The sequence below is a fragment of the Leopardus geoffroyi genome, chromosome A2 (genome assembly GCF_018350155.1).
Source record: "Leopardus geoffroyi isolate Oge1 chromosome A2, O.geoffroyi_Oge1_pat1.0, whole genome shotgun sequence".
Classification (NCBI taxonomy): Eukaryota; Metazoa; Chordata; class Mammalia; order Carnivora; family Felidae; genus Leopardus; species Leopardus geoffroyi.
In genome coordinates, this window is record NC_059331.1 from 82,462,783 (window position 1) to 82,488,821 (window position 26,039).

Below are 26,039 nucleotides of genomic sequence, written 5' to 3' on the forward strand. Positions count from 1 at the left end.
CAGCACTCCATACTTTGAGAACCACTCATCTAAAATAAGGAAGTGGGTTTGGCATTGGACAAAGTTTGTTTCTAATTTTCTTTTTCAGTTTAAATATCCTATTAGTTTTCTAATTACAATAGATTCAAACACTGTGCTTCTGGTATATTGCTCATCCCTTTACTGTGGATTACCAAATAATATATATAGTGTTAGAGTTAACATGCATGCTCTGGAGATAAAAGTGCCTGAGTTCAGATCCTACATTTGTCACTTGGTGTGAAACATTAGGCAAGTTATGTAATCTTTCTGTCTCAGTTTCCTTACCTATAAATCGTGGATACTATTAACAGTACCTTCCCAGGGGCGCCTGGGTGGCTCAGTCGGTTAAGCGGCCGACTTCGGCTCAGGTCATGATCTCGCGGTCGGTGAGTTCGAGCCCCGCGTCGGGCTCTGTGCTGACAGCTCAGAGCCCGGAGCCTGTTTCAGATTCTGTGTCTCCCTCTCTCTGACCCTCCCCCGCTCATGCTCTCTCTGTCTCAAAAATAAATAAACGTTAAAAAATAAAAATAAAAAAAAAACAAAAAAAACAAAAAAAAAAAACAGTACCTTCCTCATAGAATTACGTGGGGAATAAATAAACTGTTACATGTGAAGCCCTTAGATTAAGACTTGATATATGATAGTCAATAAATATAGCCTATCATTTACTTTTTTAAGGCAGTGTTAAATACCACATAAAAACTTCAGAAATGACAGTAAAGTCAGATGTGCAGCTTTTCTGTATGCTTTAAAATTTGTAATGTCTTTTTATAATTGTTGAATTTCTGTTTTTTCTTGAAGGAATCTCGTAGGCTGTATCAGTTTCATTACGTGAACTGGCCAGATCATGATGTTCCCTCATCGTTTGATTCCATTCTGGACATGATAAGCTTAATGAGGAAATACCAAGAACATGAAGATGTGCCTATTTGTATTCATTGCAGGTACAAAAAATTTTTCCAAATATTTAAGTACTTTGGAATATAAGTGGCATTATAATATGGGTGATGTATGGTATTTTGAAACCTAATTTTTGGAATTACCAAATGAGATAGGTCATTATATGGGTTTCCAAATAGTAAAAGCTGTCTGAATCAGAGTTTTTCTTCTCTGAATTTTTATTTTACGTTAGATTCTTCTAAAACGCTTAGAATCCTACTACTTATTTCATAAAACTGCTATCAGTTTATCTCTTGAAGTGACTTTATCCACATTCACATTTGTTATAAAGAGTAAATGAAATTTCCCAGACTCAGAAATTTACAGGTTAATTAAATAGTTCAAAGTTTTTTTTTTTTGTTTTTTTTTTTTTAGCATAGAACACCAAAGGTAGTTTTTCTTATCCAGTAGGTCTGATTATAATGCCTATTAGTGTGTTGAAAAGGCTGCTGTGGGCCAGAAAGGGGACTTGCTGATGGGACATATGGGAATCAATTAACAACTTGGTTAATTAAAAAAATATTTTTCTATAGCTAATTCAGTGGTTAGCTGACCATTCAATTAAGTAGTTGACTGTTTAAGAAGAAAAAAAAGTCCATTTAATTGTAGAAATTAAATTTGACTTGATTTCTTACAAGTTAGTTAAGGGCGCCTGGGTGGCGCAGTCGGTTAAGCGTCCGACTTAAGCCAGGTCACGATCTCGCGGTCCGGGAGTTCGAGCCCCGCGTCAGGCTCTGGGCTGATGGCTCAGAGCCTGGAGCCTGTTTCCGATTCTGTGTCTCCCTCTCTCGCTGCCCCTCCCCCGTTCATGCTCTGTCTCTCTCTGTCCCAAAAATAAATAAACGTTGAAAAAAAAAAAATTAAAAAAAAAAAACAAGTTAGTTGAAATTATTTCTTGTGCTGTCATCGTTGCCCAGTGTATACAGCTCATGAATCCAATTTGATGTGAAGGTTTTCCTTTAAAAAAATAAATATACCATTTAATATTTTAACAGTCAAAATAATATGTTAACTGTAGTGACTTAGAAAACAGACATTAAAAAAGAAAGAAAGAAAGGAAGGAAGGAAGGAAAGAAAAGAAAGAAGGAAAGAAGGAAAGAAAGAAAGAAAGAAAGAAAGAAAGAAAGAAAGAAAGAAAGAAAGAAAGAAAGAAAGAAAGAAGGAAAACACATACATAAAAGCAAGGAAATCACAATTCCAGTCGAGGTGAATGTCCTTTCCATGTATGTGCTGTATTTGTTACAGAATGTTTCTCCATGTAATTTGTCATGTACATTTTTCTAAATTATATAACTATTCTCTCTACAATTCATTATGACTGTGCTCTACTTATATTTAACCTCCATTCCTTTATTATGCCCACCCCCATCCTTTTTCATGTATTTTAAACAGTAGTTTAAATGTCCACATGGCTAGTCTTCATGGCAAAATCTTTGAGCACATCAGTAATTACTTCATTAAGATAGATCTCTATAAATGAGATTTCTAAGTCAAAGGGCATGAACATTTTTATGCTTTTAATACACATTTTATATTCTGTTATCCATAAAGTTGATGCTAATTATAATTAGCTAGTTTGTGGGAGTGCCCATTTTCCTATACTCTTCCCAGTACTATTATTTTTTTGTTTGTTTGATTTAATGCCTGTATGACAGGCAAGCTTTTTGTTCATTTTTTTTTTGTCTTCGTAGTTTATATTCTTTTGTGAATTTATTTGTATACTTTGCCAATTGTTTTAAAGCAGGCATTCATCTCTTAGTTATGTGATAAATTCTTTACATATCTTTATATATTGAGATTGTTAGCTCTTAGTCATGTTGTAAGTAGCATGGTTTTCCATGGTTTTTATTCTGCTTATATTTTGCCACACATAAGTTTGAAATTGTTATGTAGTCAGAGTTGTGAGTCTTCATTTATGATTTCTGTCCATTGAGATATGCTTAGAAAAAGTCCATCTGTAACAGTAGTGCATAAACTACCCTTTTAGCACTTCTATAGGTTTTTTTTATAAACATTTTTAATCTATCTGGAATTTTTTTAATAATTAAGGTATGAGTAAGAATCTAGCTTTTGCTGTTGTTAGGCTCACTTTCCCTCTACCATTTATTGAATGGTCTAATCTTTCCCGTTTCATGGGAGAATCCACCACTATGTAATACCTACATATACTCAGATCTGTTTCTAAATTTTGTATTGTGTTTCATCAGTCTGGTTGTGTGTATCTTTGTAAGGTTACACTTTAAACCATAAAGTTTTATTTATTTATTTATTTATTTTTAATTTTTTTTTTTTTAATGTTTATTTATTTTTGAGACAGAGACAGAGCATGAACAGGGGAGGGTCAGAGAGAGGGAGACACAGAATCTGAAACAGGCTCCCAGGCTCTGAGCTGTCAGCACAGAGCCAGACGCGGGGCTTGAACTCACGGACCGCGAGATCATGACCTGAGCTGAAGTCGGCCGCTTAACCGACTGAGCCACCCAGGCGCCCCTAAACCATAAAGTTTTAAATATATGTCATTTAGCCCCTAGTAATTCTTAACTTAAAATTCTAGAAATATTTTGCTATGAAGAATTGATAAATGTATCAATAGTTAAAAATTAGTATTATTGATGTCTTTTAAGAGCTTTTTCAAAATCATACTAAGTTGTTTATAAATTTACTTTATCAGGAATTCTCACATGACATGTTTGACAAACTACTGATATTTCTAAAGGTTTCAAAATTTAAATACTGCCTAACTTTTTTCCTGCCTAAAAATGATTCTGGTGATGTTAGTAATGTCTTTAATTACTCAGAGTGATTCTCAGTCCTAAGATGCATGTTTCCTGTCTCCCTCTAGTTGAGAATCAATTGCTGTAAAGTACTCTTGTCATGTTTTAAAATGTAAAAACCTGCAGAATTTTACTTAAGTTCTCCAGGTTCTGTTAGTTCCTTAGAAGATGAAAGTACATCACTGGTCTTTTGTTATTTTGGTCACTTTGTTCTTTTGTTGAAATCACTGCTGGAGTTCAAACCAGTTTCTAGGGCTTGTATTCTTCGTCTTTCCTATACATTTTGCAGATTGAAATGATGTGTTGTTTCTTCCTCTACTGTAAGGCATCAGAACCATGTTGTCCATAAAATAAAATGATCTCTGTGAGTTATTATGTTAGCTAGACAAGATTTTCTGAGTTAGAATTAGACTTACAAAATGAAGGCTGCTGGGTCATCTGTGAATCACATAGGTAATTTTTGAATCTTGGAAGTTACCCAAATTTAATAAAAACCAGGTATAAATGCTGATGTTAAAGATGTTAAGTTGTAATCTGTTTACTAAAATGGTAGAATTTTGTCATATTTCTAAATGATTTTTTTTGCTTCTGAAAACTAACATGTTCATCCACATTTAGTTTATAATTCTTTTATAACAAAAATCAAATTTTTCTTTCAAACTTTACAGTGCAGGCTGTGGAAGAACAGGTGCCATTTGTGCCATAGATTATACATGGAATTTACTAAAAGCTGGGGTAAGAATAATTTTTATATAGCATTATGTCCAATTGATCTATTATTATTTTCAAACTTAATGATTAATTTCTGTAAATTATAGATTGTGTTCTGTTATACATGTTGCTTTTTTAGAAGTAGCTTTACTATGTAAGAAATAAAGGTAATGGAACTGAAAAAGGAAGGCATAAATGATGCATATTACCTTGAGATAATGCACAGGGCAGAAAGGTAGACATGTTGCCTCCTGGTTGATCTATGTGAATTGATACCTACATTAAGAATGTAAACTCTGCGTTGACTTTTCCAAATACAGAATCTTCATTGCCTTTTATGTTCTAGGTATAAATGTAACCAATTTTATAAATATTTATGCCTAAGTGGATACACAGTATAGTGGTTAAGGATGCTGACTCTGGAGCCAAACTGCCCAGATTAAAATTCCTGCTCTGTCATTTACTAGCTTTGGGATTTTGGTCAAATTATTTCATTTCACTGTGCCTCCATTTTTTCAACTGAAAAATTAATAATATTAATAACTCATAAGGAATAAGTTAACCTTTCTAAAATTCTTTAGAACTGTGGGTGTCTTGGGACACCTGGGTAGCTCAGTTGGTTAAGCGTCAGACTTTAGCTCAGGTCATGATCTCAGGGTTCATGAATTAAAGCCCTGCATCAGGCTTTCTGCTGTCAGCACAGAGCCTGCTTTAGATCCTCTGTTCCCCTCTCTGCCCGACCCCCGCTTGTGCTCTCTCTCTCAAAAACAAACAAACAAACAAATAAAAAAGAACGTGGGTGTCCTGTAGTACGTGCTCATTTCAATGTTAGTTTTCATTACAATTGCTGTTACTGTTTTACTACCACTACTCATTCCAAGAAACTGTTTAATACTTTGGAGGATATACAGGTAAATAAAACACAGCCCTTATTACAGATTTGAAAAACTTAAGTTGTCCCTATTGTATGTAGATTTGGTTCCTTTTCTGGTTCTATAGTATGTTCGTTTTCTATGCATTAGGGAGAGGTTTTTAATTCTTTATAGCTTTTTAAAAAATTATTTATTTTTGGGAGCCTACCTGGGTGGCTCAGTCAGTTAAGCCTCCAACTTTGGCTCAGGTCAGGATCTCATGGTTCATGGGTTCAAGCCCTGTGTCGGGCTCTGCTGACAGCTCAGAGCCTGAAGCCTGCTTTAGATTCTTGCTCTCTCTCTCTCTCTCTCTCTATCTCTCTCTCTCTCTCTCTCTCTCTCCCCACCTGCTCCTCCCCTGCTGGTTCTCGGTCTCTGTCTCTCAAAAATAAATAAATGTTAAAAAAATTTTTTTGTATTGTTTTTTTAAGTAAATGCTGTACCCAACATGGGGCTTGAACTTAGAACCCCAAGATCAAGAGTTGTATGTTCCATCAACTAAGCCAGGCTCCCCCCCAATTTTTTTTTAATGTTATATTTTAGGTAATCCATATACCCAACATGGGGCTTGAACTCACAACTTTGAGATCAAGAGTCACATACTCCACTGATTGAGCCAGCCAGGCACCCCCCTTTATAGCTTTATAGTATGTTTCTGTGAATATTTCAATCTGTATCTTGTATAAAATAGGATTAATAAAATATTTAGGGTTTTTTTTCCTTCTTTCTGCCCTCTATCTCTTTTTCCTCCTGCCGCCTTCTTTCCATTTTAAACTCTTGCTTAGGGAATATTTAAATTTTAAATTTTCCTCAAAAGCTGTCTAGGATTAAATTTTATTTTTGTATTCCTCAAAAATTGTAATCATCTCCTGATAGTCGAAATGAAGATTTTTAAATGAACAAAATTTAACTAGGATTCTAACCCATTTTAACATAAAAGTGAAAGATTAAAATTGAGATGGAAACAGGCATATAGATAAATGCCAGTAAGCAAAATAAATAACTGGTCATCTCAAAAGTTGTGTATTTTGAACATAGTCCTCATTTGACTGTGTTTGGTTTAACATAGGGTAAATCTTCTGTCTTAGGTTAGGACTTGATGTAAAAATCTACTGATGTTATATAAAGACTCTCAAGCAGTAAGCCTGGGAATCTTTTTTTTTTTGTTTTGTTTTTTTTTTAATGTTTATTCATTTTTGAGAGACAGAGTGTAAGTGGGGCAGAGAGAGAGGGAGACACAGAATCTGAAGCAGGTTCCAGGGTTTGGGCTGTCAGCTCAGAGCCCGACGCAGGGCTTGAACCCAGGAACTGTGAGATCATGGCCTGAGCTGAAGTCAGATGCTTAACCAACTGAGCCACTCAGGCGCCCCATGCCTGGGAATCATTTTTAATTCTTTTTCCTTATCACTTCAAAATATTCTTGGTGATTACCAAGTTCTAATAGTTCTACCTCAGAAATGTGCCTCAAATCTGCTTTTTTAAAACTCGTTCAGTAAACTCCTACCAGTTTGTCCCCTTTTCAGACTCTTGGCCTCCATACTGCAAAAGTAGACTGTATATCAAATCTCCTCATGTCTGTGCTACCTATTATAGTAGTTCTAATTCCAGGTGTACCAAGAATTGTCTGGGATATTTCACAGTCTCCAGAGACACAGCTGAGGGATCTGTATTTTTACCAAATTTCTTAGCTGGTCCTTATGTAGCCAGCACAGGGAACAGTGGCCTGTAGAATGAGTTCAAATTTTATTATGTTTACAGTCTGATCCCAGGTAGCCTTACCTTCTTTCCTCCTTGAATACTTCTCCTTCTTTCACTTTTAGGCTATCTCCACATCAAGCTTCTCAATTCCTGAAATAGAGTATATATTTAATCTGCTGTGCTTATGTAGATTTCCTTCACTTTTCATTCCACACACCAATCAGAGTTAGTTACAGCATTTTTATTCCCACTGAACTGTGATTTTGCCTTGGTGGATATTTATTTGTTCACATATCTCACCAGCTTGACTGCCGAGGGTCAAGATTAGCTTTGTATCCACAATGCCAAGAAGAGTGTCTGAAGGATGGTAGGTAGTTCTCAGTACATGTTTTCCCTCATCCAGCATGTATATAAGGTGTGTTTGAAAAGTTGAAGGTCTATATGAAAGAGAGTTGATGTATTAAATTCTTTGTTTCAGAAAATACCAGAGGAATTCAATGTATTTAATTTAATACAAGAAATGAGAACACAGAGGCATTCTGCAGTACAAACTAAGGTATAGTTTTTTGTTTTACTTTATAAACTGTATTTTTATAAATGTCTTCTTGTTTTGTTTTTTGTTTTTTAACATCTTTTCCCTTGTTTAACATTTCATCTCCATAATAGGAGCAGTATGAGCTTGTTCACAGAGCAATTGCCCAACTGTTTGAAAAACAGCTACAACTGTATGAAATTCATGGAGCCCAGAAAATTGCTGATGGAGTGGTAGGTGTTCTTGGCCTATTAAATTTAGAAAACTTTTCTTTATATTTTTAAGCCTTTTTTTTTTTTAAAGTAATCTCTACACCCAACATAGGCTCAAACTTAACTCCGAGATCAAGAGTTGCATGCTGTACGGACTGAGCCATCCAGGTGCCCCAAAACTTTTACTTTTTAACCAAGATGTAATGTTTAGCTTTTTAATTGTCATCTTGTGTTTTATCTAACATAATATCCATGACAATTATTTTTATTTTTTTGTTAACTCCTTTCCTTCTTCCTATTTGAATCTCTCTATTGTAATGGATATTTATGGACTCCATAACCAGCTAAATAATTTTCCGTAGAATATAGCTAGGAAAGTTGATCTTATATCAAAAATCATTACTGTTTCAAGTATAAATTACTTTTAAAAAGTTAACTAGGGGCACCTGGGTGGCTCAGTCACTTGCATGTCCGACTCTTGATTTTGGCTCAGGTCATGATCCCAGGGTTGTGGAATCAAGCCCTATGTCAGGTTCTGCACTGAGCATGGAGACTACGTAAGAACCTCAGTGTCTGTCTGTCTGTCTCTCTCTGTCTCTCTCTCGGTTGCTCTCTCCCTCTGTCCTTCTCTCTTTCCCTCTGCCCCTCTCTCCCACTCATGCTCTAAAAAATAAAAATAAAAAAATTTTTAAATTAACTATTGTTCTCCTTTTCTACCCCCACCTAAGTAATTACAAGTTGATTCTACATGAATTGTATTTTGTTCTTGGTCATAATAAATAGTTTTATAGTTAATTTTGTACAGGCTTTTTAAAAATTTTTTTTTTTTCAACATTTATTTATTTTTGGGACAGAGAGAGACAGAGCATGAACGGGGGAGGGGCAGAGAGAGAGGGAGACACAGAATCGGAAACAGGCTCCAGGCTCTGAGCCATCAGCCCAGAGCCTGACGCGGGGCTCGAACTCACGGACTGCGAGATCGTGACCTGGCTGAAGTCGGACGCTTAACCGACTGCGCCACCCAGGCGCCCCAATGTACAGGCTTTTTAATGAAGTAGAATTGGAGTGCTACAATTAAGTCCCTTTTTGGCGTGTGTTTATTAGTTCGATGTCATTTTAGCTTTTTTTTTTTAACCTAAATATTAAAGTTTTATTATTTTTTTATTTTTTTTAATTTTTAATTTTTATTTTTCTACACTTGATCTTAGCCAAAAGGCCGAGAAGCGATATTTTTATTTTTCTAATATATGAAATTTATTGTCAAGTTGCTTTCCATACAACACCCAGTGCTCATCCCAAAAGATGCCCTCTTCAATGCCCATCACCTACCCTTCCCTCCCTGCCACCCCCCGATCAACCCTCAGTTTGTTCTCCGTTTTTAAGAGTCTCTTATGCTTTGGCTCTCTTCCACTCTAACATTTTTTTTTTCCCTTCCCCTCCCCCATGGGATTCTGTTAAGTTTTTCAGGATCCACATAAGAGTGAAAACATATGGTATCTGTCTTTCTCTGTATGGCTTATTTCACCTAGCCTCACACTCTCCAGTTCCATCTACGTTGCTACAAAGGGCCATATTTTGTTCTTTCTCATTGCCACGTAGTACTCCATTGTGTATATAAACCACAATTTCTTTATCCATTCATCAGTTGATGGACATTTAGGCTTTTTCCACAATTTGGCTATTGTTGAGACTGCTGCTATAAACATTGGGGTACAAGTGCCCCTATGCATCAGTACTCCTGTATCCCTTGGGTAAATTCCTAGCAGTGCTACTACTGGGTCATAGGGTAGGTCTAGTTTTAATTTTTTGAGGAACCTCCACACTGTTTTCCAGAGTGGCTGCACCAGTTTGCATTCCCACCAACAGTGCAAGAGGGTTCCCATTTCTCCACATCCTCGCCAGCATCTATAGTCTCCTGATTTGTTCATTTTGGTCACTCTGACTGGCGTGAGGTGATATCTGAGTGTGGTTTTGATTTGTATTTCCCTGATGAGGAGCGATGTTGAGCATCTTTTCATGTGCCTGTTGGCCATCCGGATGTCTTCTTTAGAGAAGTGTCTATTCATGTTTTCTGCCCATTTCTTCACTGGATTATTTGTTTTTCGGGTGTGGAGTTTGGTGAGCTCTTTACAGATTTTGGATACTAGCCCTTTGTCCGATATGTCATTTGCAAATATCTTTTCCCATTCCGTTGGTTGCCTTTAGTTTGTTTTGTTGGTTGTTTCCTTTGCTGTACAGAAGCTTTTTATCTTCATGAGGTCCCAATAGTTCATTTTTGCTTTTAATTCCCTTGCCTTTGGGGATGTGTCAAGTAAGAAATTACTGCGGCTGAGGTCACAGAGGTCTTTTCCTGCTTTCTCCTCTAGGGTTTTGATGGTTTCCTGTCTCACATTCAGATCCTTTATCCATTTTGAGTTTATTTTTGTGAATGGTGTAAGAAAGTGGTCTAGTTTCATTTTTCTGCATGTTGCTGTCCAGTTCTCCCAGCACCATTTGTTAAAGAGACTGTCTTTTTTCCACTGGATGTTCTTTCCTGCTCTGTCAAAGATTAGTTGGCCATACTTTTGTGGGTTTAGTTCTGGGGTTTCTATTCTATTCCATTGGTCTATGTGTCTGTTTTTGTGCCAATACCATGCTGTCTTGATGATTACAGCTTTGTAGTAGAGGCTAAAGTCTGGGCTTGTGATGCCTCCTGCTTTGGTCTTCTTCTTCAAAATTACTTTGGCTATTTGGGACCTTTTGTGGTTCCATATGAATTTTAGGATTCCTTGTTCTAGCTTCAATTTTGATTGGGATTGCATTGAATGTGTAGATAGCTTTGGGTAGTATTGATATTTTAACAATATTTATTCTTCCAACCCATGAGCACGGAATGTTTTTCCATTTCTTTATATCTTCTTTAATTTCCTTCATAAGCTTTCTATAGTTTTCAGCATACAGATCTTTTACATCTTTGGTTAGATATTCCTAGGTATTTTATGCTTCTTGGTGCAACTGTGAATGGGATCAGTTTCTTTATTTGTCTTTCTGTTGCTTCATTATTAGTGTATAAGAATGCAACTGATTTCTGTACATTGATTTTGTATCCTGCAACTTTTCTGAATTCATGTATCAGTTCTAGCAGACTTTTGGTGGAGTCTGTTGGGTTCTCCATGTATATTATCATGTCATCTGCAAAAAGTGAAAGCTTGACTTCATCTTTGCCAATTTTGATGCCTTTGATTTCCTTTTGTTGTCTGATTGCTGATGCTAGCACTTCCAACACTATGTTAAAACAACAGCGGCGAGAGTGGACATCCCTGTCATGTTCCTGATCTCAGGGGGAAAGCTCTCAGTTTTTCCCCATTGAGGATGATATTAGCTGTGGGCTTTTCATAAATGGCTTTTATAATGTTTAAGTATGTTCCTTCTGTCCCGACTTTCTCGAGGGTTTTTATTAAGAAAGGATGCTGAATTTTGTTAAATGCTTTTTCTGTATCGATTGACAGGATCATATGGTTATCTTTTCTTTTATTAATGTGATGTATCACGTTGATTGATTTGCGAATGTTGAACCAGCCCTGCATCCCAGGAATGAATCCCACTTGATCATGGTGAATAATTCTTTTTATATGCTGTTGAATTTGATTTGCTAGTATCTTATTGAGAATTTTTGCATCCATATTCATCAGGGATATTGGCCTGTAGTTCTCTTTTTTTTACTGGGTCTCTGTCGGGTTTAGGAATCAAAGTAATATTGGCTTCATAGAATGAGTCTGGAAGTTTTCCTTCCCTTTCTATTTTTTGGAATAGCTTGAGAAGGATAGGTATTATCTCTGCTTTAAATGTCTGGTAGAATTCCCCAGGGAAGCCATCTGGTCCTGGACTCTTATTGGGAGATTTTTGATAACTGATTCAATTTCTTCGCTGGTTATGGGTCTGTTCAAGCTTTCTGTTCCCTCCTGTTTGAGTTTTGGAAGTGTGTGGGTGTTTAGGAATTTGTCCATTTCTTCCAGGTTGTCCAGTTTGTTGGCATATAATTTTTCATAGTATTTCCTGATAATTGCTTGTATTTCTGAGGGATTGGGTGTAATAATTCCATTTTCATTCATGATTTTATCTATTTGGGTCATCTCCCTTTTCTTTTTGAGAAGCCTGGCTACAGGTTTATCAATTTTATTTATTTTTTCAAAAAACCAACTCTTGGCTTCATTGATCTGCTCTACAGTTTTTTTAGATTCTATATTGTTTATTTCTGCTCTGATCTTTATTATTTCTCTTCTTCTGCTGGGTTTGGGGTGTCTTTGCTGCTCTGCTTCTATTTCCTTTAGGTGTGCTGTTAGATTTTGTATTTGGGATTTTTCTTGTTTCTTGAGATAGGCCTGGATTGCAATGTATTTTCCTCTCAGGACTGCCTTTGCCGCGTCCCAAAGCGTTTGGATTGTTGTATTTTCATTTTTGTTTGTTTCCACATATTTTTTAATTTCTTCTCTAATTGTCTCGTTGACCCATTAATTCTTTAGTAGGGTGTTCTTTAACCTCCATGCTTTTGGAGGTTTTCCAGACTTTTTCCTGTGGTTGATTTCAAGCTTCATTGCATTGTGGTCCGAAAGTATGCATGGTATGATCTCAATTCTTGTATACTTATGAAGGGCTGTTTTGTGACCCAGTATGTGATCTATTTTGGAGAACGTTCCATGTGCACTCGAGAAGAAAGTATATTCTGTTGCTTTTGGATGCAGAGTTCTAAATATATCTGTCAAGTCCATCTGATCCAATGTATCTTTCAGGGCCCTTGTTTCTTTATTGACAATGTGTCTAGATGATCTATCCATTGTTGTAAGTGGGGTATTAAAGTCCCCTGCAATTAGCACATTCTTGTCAATAAGGTTGCTTATGTTTGTGAGTAATTGTTTTATATATTTGGGTGTCCTGTATTCGGCGCATAGACATTTATAATTGTTATTTCTTCTTGATGGGTAGACCCTGTAATTATTATATAATGCCCTTCTTTATCTCTTGTTACAGCCTTTAATTTAAAGTCTAGTTTGTCTAAGTATGGCTACTACAGCTCTCTTTTGACTTCCAGTAGCATGATAAATAGTTCTCCATCCCCTCACTTTCAATCTGAAAGTGTCCTCAGGTCTAAAATGAGTCTCTTGTAGACAGCAAATAGATGGGTCTTGTTTTTTTATCCATTCTGATACCCTGTATCTTTTGGTTGGCACGTTTAGTCCATTTACATTCAGTGTTATTATAGAAAGATATGGGTTTAGAGTCATTGTGATGTCTGTAGGTTTCATGCTTGTAGCAATGTCTCTGGTACTTTGTTTCACAGGATCCCCCTTAGGATCTCTTATAGGGCTGGGTTAGTGGTGATGAATCCTTCAGTTTTGGTTTGTTTGGGAAGACGTTCATGTCTCCTATTCTAAATGACAGATTTGCTGGATAGAGGATTCTCGGCTGCATATTTTTTCTGTTCATCACATTGAAGATCTCCTGCCATTCCTTTCTGGCCTGCCAAGTTTCAAGTAGAGAGATCGGTCACGAGTCTTATCGGTCTCCCTTTATATGTTAGAGCACGTTTATCCCTAGCTGCTTTCAGAATTTTTCTTTATCCTTGTATTTTGCCAGTTTCACTATGATATGTCGTACAGAAGATTGATTCAATTTACGTCTGAAGGGAGTTCTCTGTGCCTCTTGGATTTCAATGACTTTTTCCTTCCCCAGATCAGGGAAGTTGTCAGCTATTATTTCTTCAAGTATACCTTCAGCACCTTTCCCTCTCTCTTCCTCCTCCTGAATACCAATTATACGTAGATTATTTCTCTTTAGTGCATCACTTAGTTCTCTAATTTTCCCCTCATACTCCTGGATTTTTTTATCTCTCTTTTTCTCAGCTTCTTCTTTTTCCATAATTTTATCTTCTAGTTCACCTATTCTCTCCTCTGCCTCTTCAATCCGAGCTGTGGTCATCTCCATTTTATTTTGCAGCTCATTAATAGCATTTTTTAGCTCCTCCTGGCTGTTCCTTAGTCCCTTGATCTCTGTAGCAATAGATTCTCTGCTGTCCTCTATACTGTTTTGAAGCCCAGCGATTAATTTTATGACTATTATTCTAAATTCACTTTCTGTTGTATTGTTTAAATCGTTTTTGATCAGTTCGTTAGCTGTCGTTATTTCCTGGAGGTTTTTTTGAGGGGAATTCTTCTGTTTTGTCATTTTGGATAGTCCCTGGAGTGGTGAGGAACTGCCGGGCACTTCCCCTGTGCTGTCTTGAATAACTTGAGTTGGTGGGCGGGGCCGCAGTCAGACCTGATGTCTGCCCCCAGCCCACTGCTGGGTCCATAGTCAGACTGGTGGGTACCTTCTCTTCCCCTCTCCTAGGGGTGGGATTCACTGTGGGGTGGTGTGGCCCATCTGGGCTACTTGCACACTGCCAGGCTTGTGGTGCTGGGGATCTGGCGTATTAGCTGGGGTGGATCGGCAAGGTGCACAGGGGCAGGAGGGGCAGGCTCAGCTCGCTTTTCCTTCGGAGATCCGCTTCAGGAGCGGCCCTGCGGCACCGGGAATGATTCAGACCCGCTGGAGGGGTGGTTCCGCATAAGCACAGCTTTGGGTGTTTGCGCTGTGCAAGCAAGTTCCGTGACGGGAACTGGTTCCCTTTGGGATTTTAGCTGGGGGATGGGCGAGGAGGATGGCACCTGGCAAGCGCCTTTGTTCCCTGCCAAGCTGAGCTCTGTCCGGCGCTCAACAACTCTCCCTCCCGTTGTCCTCCAGCCCTCCTGCTCTCTGAGCAGAGCTGTTTAACCTTCCAGATGTTAAGTCCCACTCGCTGTCAGAACACACTCTGTCCGGCCCCTCTGCTTTTGCAAGCCAGACTCGGGGCCTCTGCTTGGCTGGTGGGCCACCCCTCTGCCTTGGCTCCCTCCTGTCAGTCCGTGTAGCACACACCGCCTCTCCGCCCTTCCTACCCTCTTCCGTGGACCTCTCGTCTTCGCTTGGCTCTGGAGAATCCATTCTGCTAGTTTTCTGGCGATTTTCTGGGTTATTTAGGCAGGTGTGGGTGGAATCTAAGTGATCAGCAGGACGCAGTGAGCCCAGCGTCCTCCTACGCCACCATCTTCCCATTTTAGCTTTAAAAGATCTTACTGGATATTCAAACTTTTGACCTGACAAAAATACTGTATTCTCATAGTGTTCTCATGTCTGCCTCTGTTTTCTAATTAGGTCTTTTTTTTTGCTGTATGTACATAATGTCCTTGTCCTTGAAGGTATTGTGCTATTTTTTTAAATAAAATTTCTTTACGTTTTTATCACTGAAACTAACATAGCTATCACATGATAAATTGAACTTAGCCTCGAGAACTGAAGTAAAATGAGGCGCAAAATTTATTACCTTTATTTTCCTTTTCTTTTGCACATTATTTTTGGCACTTTCCCAGACTATTTGTTTAAATTTCTTGGTTTTACATGTGAGAGATTTGTTACCAAATGCTGGTCTCAATGTCTTAAAATAATATAGTATTGATTATTTTGACAATATGGATTATCCATGAGCTTTAGGGCTATGTATTTCCTTTATTAGCCAAATGATAATGTAAATTTTTAAGATTAATGTATGTGACCTCATTTTTATTTCCTGTATTAACCTAGGAATCATTGTGCAACTAGGCCTTATACATGGCCATCTCTTTTTCCCCCTTGGTTTAATTAAAGGCTGTTATAATCTGTACTGAATATAGTCAAATATTTTCTAATACAGAATAGAATGTTTATATATTACTATGTATAATATTTAAATTGAGATTCAGTTAATGCTTCAGAAAGCTAAATAGGCTATGCTTTTTTTTTCTTTAAACTGTAATGGGAAAATATTTGTTTTTATAAATGCAAGATTTAGGGGCGCCTGGGTGGCGCAGTCGGTTAAGCGCCCGACTTCAGCCAGGTCACGATCTCGCGGTCCGTGAGTTCGAGCCCCGCGTCGGGCTCTGGGCGGGTGGCTCGGAGCCTGGAGCCTGTTTCCGATTCTGTGTCTCCCTCTCTCTCTGCCCCTCCCCCGTTCATGCTCTGTCTCTCTCTGTCCCCCCAAAAATAAATAAACGTTGAAAAAAGAAAATTAAAAAAAAAAAAAAAAAAATGCAAGATTTAATTTTAAAGTTAAAGTTTTGATACTTCTGAAATATGGATGCTTTAGACTACCATTTCCTTAGTATATACAAGTGAAAAATATTCTATTACATTTTTTAAATGTATAGAAAATTCTTATTTTAATTTTTTATTGAGATATAATTGGCATATAACATTATATTGGTTTTAGGTGTTCAGTGTGGTGATTTGATATTTGTATATATTGTGAAATGATCACCACAATAAGTCTAGTTTAACATCCATTACCATACATAGGTACAATTTTTTTTCTTGTGATGAGAACTTTTAAGATTTACTCTCTTACAAACTTTGAAATATGCAATATAGTATTATTTAGTCACCATGCTGTACGTTACATCCCCTGACTTTTTAATTTTACAATTGGCAGTTTGCATAGTTTGACCTCGGCCATTTGACTTCCTTTACCCATTTCACCCACCTCTGGCAAGCACCAATCTGTTCTCTGTATATGAATTCAGTTTTTTGTTTTTAGATTTCACATGTAAGTGAGATTATATAGTATTTGTCTTTCTCTGACTTATTTCACTTAGTATAATGTCCTCAAAATCCATCCACGTTGTTGCAAATGGCAAGAGTTCCTCCTTTTTTTATGGCTAAATGATATTCCATCATGTGCATATACCACATTTTCTTTATCCATTCTTCCATCGATGGACATTTGGGTTGCTTTCATGTCTTGACTATCATAAATAAGGCTGCAGTGAACATGGGGGTGCATATATCTTTTTGAGTTTGTGTTTTCACTTCCTTTGGATAAATACCGAGAAACGGGATTACTGGATTGTTATTTCTATTTTTAATTTTTTAGGAACTTCCATATTGTTTCCATAATGGTTGCATCAATTTGCATTCCCACCAACTATACACAAGGGTTTCCTTTTCTCCACATCCTCTCCAACACTTATTATTTCTGTTTTTTTGATGCTAGCCATTCTAATAGGTGTGAGGTCTCATTGTGGTTCTGATTTGCATTTTTCTAATGATTAGTGATGGTTGAGTATTTTTTCACATATTCCTGATGGCCATGTGTATGTCTTCTTTAAAGAAATGTCTATTCAGGTCCTCTGCCATTTATAATCAGTTTTTTTTTTTTTTTTTTTTTTGCTATTCAGTTGTGTGAATTCCATATATATTCTGGATATCAACACCTTATCAAATATATGATTTGCAAATATTTTCTCTTATTTCATAGATTGCCTTTTCATTTTGTTGATGGTTTCCTTTGCTGTGTGGAAGCTTTTTAGTTTGATGTAGTCCCACTTGTTTTTTGTTGTTGTTGTTGCCTTTGCTCAAAAATATTTTTAATGCAATATTCAGTGTTATATATTTAAAGCTTTTAAGTATATTTAAGTAATCTCCAGAAACTGATATGTGGTAAATATTGCATTGCTCTCTCATCTCTGTTTTCTTATTATCTTGATTTTTTTTTTAGGTTTTCTTTCATAAATTAAACTTTCATTTTATTAGTCTGAACTTCACACTAGGATTTAATTTTGTTATAGATTGTTTCTGTCTAATGGCTCAGAGGTTTATAAATAGCTAAGGAATACAAGAAGGATCATACATTGTATGGGATGAGATGAAATATCACCTAATAGCAGATTAATGGTTATTTCAAACCTACTTTCTCATAGCATTGATTGATACATAGGAGACACCCACTAAATGTTTCCTAACTGAACTTAAAATGTTAGATTATGTCCTTGCATTTTAAAGCTGACACGGCCACTGCTGGATTTACCTTTTGGGCAAGATGGCAATTTCTATTCTGTAAAAAGGAAAAATCATTCTCTATAGAATCCATTCTGAGGAAGCTGTATTTGGTGAGAAAAAATACTTTGCCAAAGGTAGTGACTAATACTGTATTAACTATATAACTTAATGGGTGAATGGATTTAAAAAGTGGAAGGAGGAATGGATAGAAGAAAGACAGCTTATCATTCTGTGTAATTTATCTTGTCCTCTTAAGAAATCTTGCTTTCTAGGTATTGTGGAATCTGGGTGACTTGTTTTTATAGCAGTTTTATATGTGGTTGGAAACCATAAATGCCATTTAGAAAAAATGTGGAATGTAAAAAACCAGGGAAAATTATTTCAGAACTGTATGGTTGAATAAAATGATTTGAAATATTTTCCTTACCTCTCTGAACCTGTGCTCTGAGAAACATTTATAAATCTGTTTATTATTTCTCCGACAATTTAGAGGCGAAGTTAAAAAACAAAAAACTCTCAAATTGTATGTTCTAGAATTATTTTCATAGAAATTTTGGTTGGAATGCTGACCAACAATATAAGACTCTATAATAAATGATATTTGTGGGGCGCCTGGGTGGCTCATTAGGTTACTCAGCCGACTTTCACTCAGGTCATGATCTTGCAGTTCATGAGTTCCAGCCCGGTGTCGGGCTCTGTGCTGACAGCTCAGAGCCTGGAGCCTGCTTCAGATTCTGTGTTTCCGTCTCTCTGCCCCTCCCCTGCTCACGTTCTCTCTCTCAAAAATAAATAAACATTAAAAAATGTTATTTGTTAGAGGTGTTTACAACTAAGATGACTTTCCGGAGTAAGAGATCCAAAGCGAAAATTCATTCTAGAATGGAGTAGCCTACTGATTTGGAATTTAGAAATACATAAATAAGCAAACATCTGTAAGATATGCTTGCATGGTTTTTTATCTTGTATATAAAAGACCAGTTATCTACACCAGGTTTTTCAATTCTAGGATGATTGAGTAATAGCAATAGTTTGTGTTATGGTCCTTCTGTTGTGTTGTACATTTAAAAAAAATTTTTTTATATGTTTATTTTTGAGAGAGAGGGAGAGACAGAGAGTGAGCAGGGGAGGGGCAGAGAGAAAAGGAGACACAGAATCTGAAGCAGGCTCCAGGCTCTGAGCTGTCAGCCCAGAGCCCAACACGGGGCTCGAACTCACGAATCATGAGATCATGACCTGACCTGAAGTCAGACGCTCAGCTGACTGAGCCACCCAGGTGCCCCTGTTGTGGTGTACATTTTAGATGTGATACTGAGTTTTTAATAATTTTTCCTCAAATATAATGTCTTTTATTTTTAAATCACCTTGTTTTAATATTTGATTTTACAGCTGATAATATATCTGTAATTATTTGATAGTTAGGTTCTGATTTTTTTTGTGTGGCCTTTCACATGGCTGTTATGTAGTAAATATAAGACACAAAATTACTTCAGTGAAATGGGTGAAGGTGGTCAAAAAGGTAAAAACTAATAACTTTAGCTCTTCTTGAAACAAGGATACACTAGAACCTAATTACCAATGGATTACCTTATTTCTAAAGTTGGAATCACTAAGTTGGTGATTGTTTCAGGTAATAAAAGCAGCTTAAGAGAGCTATCTACATTAGGACAAATGTGGGGACAAAAGCTGTAGTTAAGAGTCTCAGAAGATAGGAGTAGAGCAAACATTATTGTAGGTAAAACAGGAATCCAAGAACATTGTCCTATTGTGAAGTACAGTAACCGAGAGGATTTGTTCATGCTGTGTAGGCAGTGGTTCTCTTGAGTTGCATTTCTGTATTGGCAACATTCATTTCTTTCTTAAGATGAAACTCAACATGTTCAAAAGTCTTAACCTCCCCCAAAGTTACTTTTCTTCTTTTGGCCCTTTCTATTAATGGCTCCACCATTCTCTCATTTATTCAGAATGAGGAATTCTTCATGACATTTTCTTTCCTTTATCATATTTGTTGTCATTTGCTTGCAGATGCCCTTTGTTTCTCTTCTTGTTCCCTTCCCACCTATTCCCTTCCATACTCTGTTGTGTGTAGCAATATCTTATCTATCCTTTAAGGCCATTCAACATACTGCCTTAATATTCTCAACTTCTTAATATTTCTCAACTATATTCTTAATATCCAAACCTTCATATAACATCTCCTTTCTCTGATTTCATCACTTTATGGTTTTATGATTACCCCTTTACTTTTTAATTTGGTGATTATTACTAGACTATACACTTCTTGGAGTTAAGTACTATGTTGTTTACATTTTTGTATCCTCTGCAGTGCTTACTCTTCAGTGCATTTCACATATTGAGCTATTCCAAAATCCAAAATGCTCTGAAAACCTGAAGTTGTGGGGAAGGAGAAGGGAAGAGAGAGTGAGAGTGTTGGTTTGGTAGTATACCCATTTGGAAGCAAAATCTAAGTTGGCATGACTTGAGGCTTTCACATTGTACTATAAAAAATTGCTGAGTTTTGTAGGTTAGAAGCAGTTTCATATGGTTCCCCCTTAACCTTTATTTAACCTATTTAATGTGAATATTTACAGATTTTGATACAAAAATATTGAATGTTATTATGGGATTATGTTTATAAGCATATGAATTAATATGTCGGAGGTATCTTTAATATTTGTCTAGGTGTAATAATTACTAGTGCCCCCACCTTCTTTCTTAACGAGCCCTGATTTGGACAATAAATTATATGGCTACTTTGCCTTAGCAGATATCCCTGCAACAGATGCTTTGTATGGTAGGTGGCTTTAATTTAAGGATGAAAACATCCATTCTCATGATGTAATTGTTGTTTTGGTTAGAGTAAGATGCAGAGTTAGGATGCATAAAACTCTTCTGATACATCTCATTATATATCAGGACACAGTGCACTAAAAATTGTTGCAAAGTGGAGATCTCTGTTTTCCTTGGTTAGGCCTACTTAGTAAAAAAACAACAAAAAAACTCATTGGCAAGAAACAGTTATAAAGGCAAAAAAGGTGCTATGATGAACCCAGTAAAAGTACATTTTGATTAAAAAAAAAAAGGCAATTACAGTTTCAGAGTTCCTTAATCATAGTTTATATAAAGATGGCTTTTTTTCTAAAATTAATCTGAGATGTAGGTTAACAATGAAAATCATTCTTGTCTTCCGACCCATTAACATATGCCTAGCTGGATAAAAATGAAGTACTTCCTTGAGGCTGAAACTAATTCAAGGCAGTGTTTTATATAATAATTTCAGAACTCTTCTATTCACAATCCTAAACACAACCTAAGATTCTTCTAACTACTGACTCTGGAACATCCATGTTAATGAATATTACTGGTCCTTGTGACCAGCGAGAACAAGGATATCTCTGGATGGGCTCTCTCTGCCTTTTTTGGGTTTATTTGGTTAGAGAATGATATAATAGTTAAATATGCTTATGGAGTAAGGGCACTCCATGGTGATAAAGGGTAGGGCAAAGATTGATTAAAATGAATTCTGGGACCTGTTTAAAAGTACTAAGTAGCAGTAGGAATCTTGAAAAAGATTGAGAAAAGTGGAAGATATAAGCCTTATTTTACTGGCTTTTTTTTTTCTTCTCTGCACATGTTAAGCTTCTAGTAGTAGTGATGCCTGGAAAAAAATCTTTGATCTTTATTTTCTTGGGAAATATGTTTCTTTATGGAAACATCTGAAATGTGTTGAAATGCCATAGTACACAATTGAGTTTTCAGTAACTGGAAATAGATTGTGGTGGTGGTGTTTTTTTTTTTTTTTTTTTAAGTTTATTTTTTTAGTAATCTCTACACCCAGCATGGGGCTTGAACCCATGACCCCAAGATCAAGAGCCGCACTCTTCCAACTGAGCCGGCAAGGCACCCCTAGACTTTTTTTGATATGAATGTCTCTCATTGAAGTTTGGCCCTTTCAGCTAAAATAATAGAGAATATAAACCCCATTTTGGGAAAGTGTCATTGTTTTACAAATTCAAAAGCCAAGAAACCGCTTATGTGAGGGGCACCTGGGTGGCTCAGTTGGTTTAAGTGTCTTGATTTCCGCTCAGGTCGTGATCTAATGGTTTGTGGGTTTGAGCCCTGCATTGGGCTCTCTGCTGTCAGCTTGGAGCCTGCTTCAGATTCTCTGCTCCCCCTGTCCCCTGCGCTTGCTCTCTCTTTCAAAAATAAACATTAGAAACAGCTTATGTGAAACATGAGAAAGGAAAATTATTTTTCTCCTAACTTTAATGAAGCTTTTTTTTTCTCGGCAGAATGAAATTAACACTGAAAATATGGTCAGCTCCATGGATCCTGACAAACAAGATTCTCCTCCTCCAAAACCACCAAGGACCCGCAGGTATTATATGTCACGTTTTCTTTGAAAGGATATTTTTCTTTTACTTACTCTTAATTAAAATAACAAATTCTGAATATTTCCAAGTTGTTTTTATAACTTTTATCATTCTTTTTTTTAGGATATAGCATATGTATTTGACTTGTTACTAGTGTACTAAAAATTTTGTTTCACTTTAGATAAAATTTCAGTAGTACACTGTACATTAACAGTGAACATCCCCTTGAACTGACAGTAGTTCATGTTTTGGTATGTGGTACAATTACAATTTTAAATTTTCTAAAAGATGTCCACTTTTGCATAATGACTGAAAAAGTGATAATGATTGTCAAAAATTGTGTGCACACTGAAAAAGTTATTTGAAGATGTTTAGTAACATTACTAGCAAAATGAGCTTATTTCTGTCCGGATTTTATTACTTTCATACCAAGCTCATTTATAATAAAGTCAAGATATTCTTTTACCCTTTTTTATTTCTTTTTTTCTTTCAGGGTAGCTGCTAGGTCAGTTATGTGGTAGTATGGAAAGAATATAGATAGAATCAGAAAGATTTAGTTTCAAGTCCTTTCACCCATGTACTAGCTTTGAAGTTCTAATTAAGCCACGTATTTAATCCTTGGTTCATTTTGTTTTTGTTTAAGTAGTGTCCTAGGAATGAAATGAAATAAAGTATGTGAAAATGCTACCTATAGGACTTGGCACATTATTAGGTTTCTATTACATGTTAGTTTTCCCATTACAATTACTATACAATTATTAACTATTACAATGACTTATATAGGGTCTTGTCTTGAGCAAATATCTGCCCAAATGAATTGGCCTTCCCTTCTAAAGTAGGACTTCTTTTATATACGATTCATCAATTTTTTTTTTTTTTTTTCCTCTTAAAAGTTGAATAGAAGTTGACTGAAGTTAAATGGGGTTTGGTCTTGGCATTGAGTTGCTATACCTTAATGAGATTATTCCTCAATACAAAAGAAGAATACACTTTTCCTTGATAACTAAGGCAAGATATCATACTTACTGTAGTCTCTGGAATACTTTTATGTTATGTGCTTCTCTGTGGAAGAGTAGAAAGCCTATGAAGGTGGGTTTACAATCTCAGCATTTAAATGCTCAGGATGTGGTTAACTGTGCACTAACAAAACTTCCCAGTAGTAGTTTCTTGTTTGATTTCCACTTTGATATCTATACTGAAATTGGAATCTTAGCCTCCTGGGAAGGTATCTAGTTAAAATCTATAAACTGTTAGCTAACTTTTTTGTCCCACATATGAGTTCTTTGGGATCCTAAAAGAAACTGTACTAGCTATAAAGGTAATAAGTCAAGAAACATTTTTGCTACCCCAATATCTTTTAATTTTTTTGAGATTGAGCCAATATAGAGGTTCTCAAAGTGTACACTGATATTTGTGATGTACATAGTCCTCTATTTCCAACAACAAACAGTGGTAATATCTTCCTAATTTTGAAGGGAAAAAATGAATAGAATGTTGTGCATTTTAAGTCTTTTTGAAAGTTTGACTCCTGTTATTCTTTAATAAACAAAAAGGATAATAAAGAAGTAGCAAATGAGTATTAATAGAACAATGTTCATTCAGCTTAAGACAGGATTTTATTTAGGGATATGTGAAGTTACCTTTTTCTTATACATGCAGTAGAGTCAAATGGCAGAATTTCCTTATGTTCCACAAAGGCATACCCTGTGAGTTCCAGGTTGAGATGAGTTTTAGAACTAGTGTAAATTGTTAACTGAAAATAAAATCACAACAGTGTAAGACTGATTAAAAAGTAATAATGGTATACTTTCTTTTTCAGTATGGCTACAGAAAGCAAATAAATGAATTGGTTGTTTAGAGTACATGTTCTTAGAGAAAGATCTAGAGAGGAAGGCTTATGTTTGTTGTATTAGATTTAATCAGTCATATAATTCTGGTTTATACATACTTAAAGAGTATTGTAGATTTTGAACAGCAGATTTCATTTTCTATTTTCACTAACTCCAGCACTCTGTAAGTGTACCTTGTTAGCTGTTTCTATAAATTGTCAACAGGTTTACTACAGAGACACAAATGGGTGTGTGCCATAGTAAAATTTTCTTTATTTAATATTTCAGAGACAGTGACAGTATACTTGATGCTTTCTTCTAATGCCTCTCAATTCAGTTTTAAGTGGGATTAGAATTGGAAGGAATATGGAATGTGGTTGTTTCAGACATTTTGTTATCGAGGCGAGAAGTAAAGATTTATTGAGGGTTTTGTATTTGGAAGACTTGCACAGAAATAAAGTCTTTCATATTGTAGATATAATATAACAAAGTACCAAGGAGAGAACCCTGATAAGCACCATAATTTGTGAGGAGCAGACTAAAAGAAAGCTGTAGAAAAGGAAAACCACCAAGGGTAAAACCAGGAAAACAGTGGCATTCTACAAGCTGTGAAGGAATTTCGTATCTGCCAGAAATACATGAATATCAACCTCTTTGAGGGTTGCCTGGGAGAATGAATAGACTTTCAGACATCTGTGGCTCTTAGAATATCCTGAATAGGTGAGGGCATTTGTGGGGTCAAAACAGGAGTTAAGGTCTACTCATTGGAGGCTTTTGAAGTTACCTGATTTGGGGAACCCTCATCTAGCAAAGAATGTGGTTTTTTGGTGAGGATTTTGGTGACCAAGAACTCTGGGAAAATGGCAACTGGAAAAAGTAGGTGATGGAGAAACCTGTATTTCACAAAACAGTTGTTGTTCTTCTGCACTGTTTTCTTCTGTTAAAAAAAAAGTCTTTGGCTCTTTTTTGAAATGCTATTTTCCTTTTGTTGATTCTTTTTTTAACAAGTATATTAAACAAATGTATTGCCTTAAAGTGGCTAATTTTTAAGAAAGGAGCAAAGTGACTGAATAAAAGTAGGAAATGGTCCTATAGGTCAGCCAAATAAGAAATGATTAAAAGAGGTCCCTTTCAAAATACTAAATATCTGGAAATAACCTTATGTAGAAAGTAGAACCTTAGGTAGAATTATTTTCATTTGTATTTTTGAAAAAAAATTAAGTGTTCTTGATTGGAAAAGTTAAATGTAATTGAGCTTTCGCAGTGATACTTAAAATATCATTTATTTTCATATTTGATGCAATTTTCACTAAAATACTAACCAGATCTTTTCTGAACTTGACAATATAATGTTAACTTGGATGAGCAAAGAGAAATAACATAGAAAACTTTGGATGAAAATAGTGATAAGCAAGGACCAACTCTTTTAAAAACTAGAAAACTGTAATAGTTAAGATAGTCTGTCAGTGGTATAAAAATATACTAGTTAATGGAGTTGAATCAACAACTAGGGAATAGATCTTGTTAGGAATTAATATATACTAAATAGGGAGAAGGAAAAGGTTTGGTTATTTATAAAGTCATAATATAATATTACTAATCATCTGAAGAAAAATATATTTAGATCCTTATACCAAATACCAAGGCAATCTTCAGGTGATTAAATACAGAAAGTCAAATTATTGAAACAAAATATAATGTTTGACCAAAAAAATAATAATGTTTGACAAACTTGTAGAAGGGAATATAATAGAAGGATAAAGGAAATCATAAAGGACAAAAGTGATTTATTTGACTGATTAAAATTTTAAAGTTCTAATTGAATTATTCATTCCCAATTTGCATTCTTTAAGATAAATAAGGGTAGATTTTGTCAAAATGCAAAAATATGCATGCTTACTATAGTTCTCTAATTCTTGTGTTATTTCTTTTCACTTTAGAAATACTTTTGATCTCAGGCATAATTTTAAAAAGTTATTGATAGGGGTCAGAATATATAATAAAACCAAGAAATAAAGGATAAACACAAGTAGAACATCTTTCTCAATTCCAAAGTTTAAGCTATATAGAATATAAAGTAACCATTATATTGGGGTGCCTGGGGGCTCAGTCAGTTAAGAGTCCGACTTCGCTTCAGGTCATGATCTCAAGGTTGGTGAGTTCGAGCCCTGCCTCAGG

At 35.9% G+C, this 26,039-nt stretch overlaps 1 protein-coding gene and 1 long non-coding RNA gene across 4 annotated transcripts in view; one reads left to right on the forward strand and one right to left on the reverse strand.

The window, feature by feature from the left end:
• Positions 1-26,039, forward strand: part of PTPN12 (protein tyrosine phosphatase non-receptor type 12) — a 105,653-nt gene that overhangs the window by 64,889 nt on the left and 14,725 nt on the right. For both annotated transcript variants that reach the window (XM_045494574.1, XM_045494576.1), the window contains 5 exons: positions 823-965; positions 4,403-4,469; positions 7,533-7,610; positions 7,721-7,819; positions 21,952-22,037. In XM_045494574.1, the coding sequence (XP_045350530.1) occupies positions 823-965; positions 4,403-4,469; positions 7,533-7,610; positions 7,721-7,819; positions 21,952-22,037 (473 nt within the window). The remainder of the gene's footprint in view (positions 1-822; positions 966-4,402; positions 4,470-7,532; positions 7,611-7,720; positions 7,820-21,951; positions 22,038-26,039) is intronic.
• The window catches only part of LOC123606367, a 154,493-nt gene that overhangs the window by 53,667 nt on the left and 74,787 nt on the right, over positions 1-26,039 (reverse strand). The window contains exons 4-5 of one of the 2 annotated variants that reach the window (XR_006716249.1): positions 7,136-7,204; positions 1,836-1,917 (exon numbers count right to left, since the gene is read on the reverse strand). This is a non-coding gene — a long non-coding RNA (uncharacterized LOC123606367). Of the gene's footprint in view, positions 1-1,835; positions 1,918-7,135; positions 7,205-26,039 lie in introns of those variants that run through there. The other variant, XR_006716251.1, reaches the window with a different exon arrangement.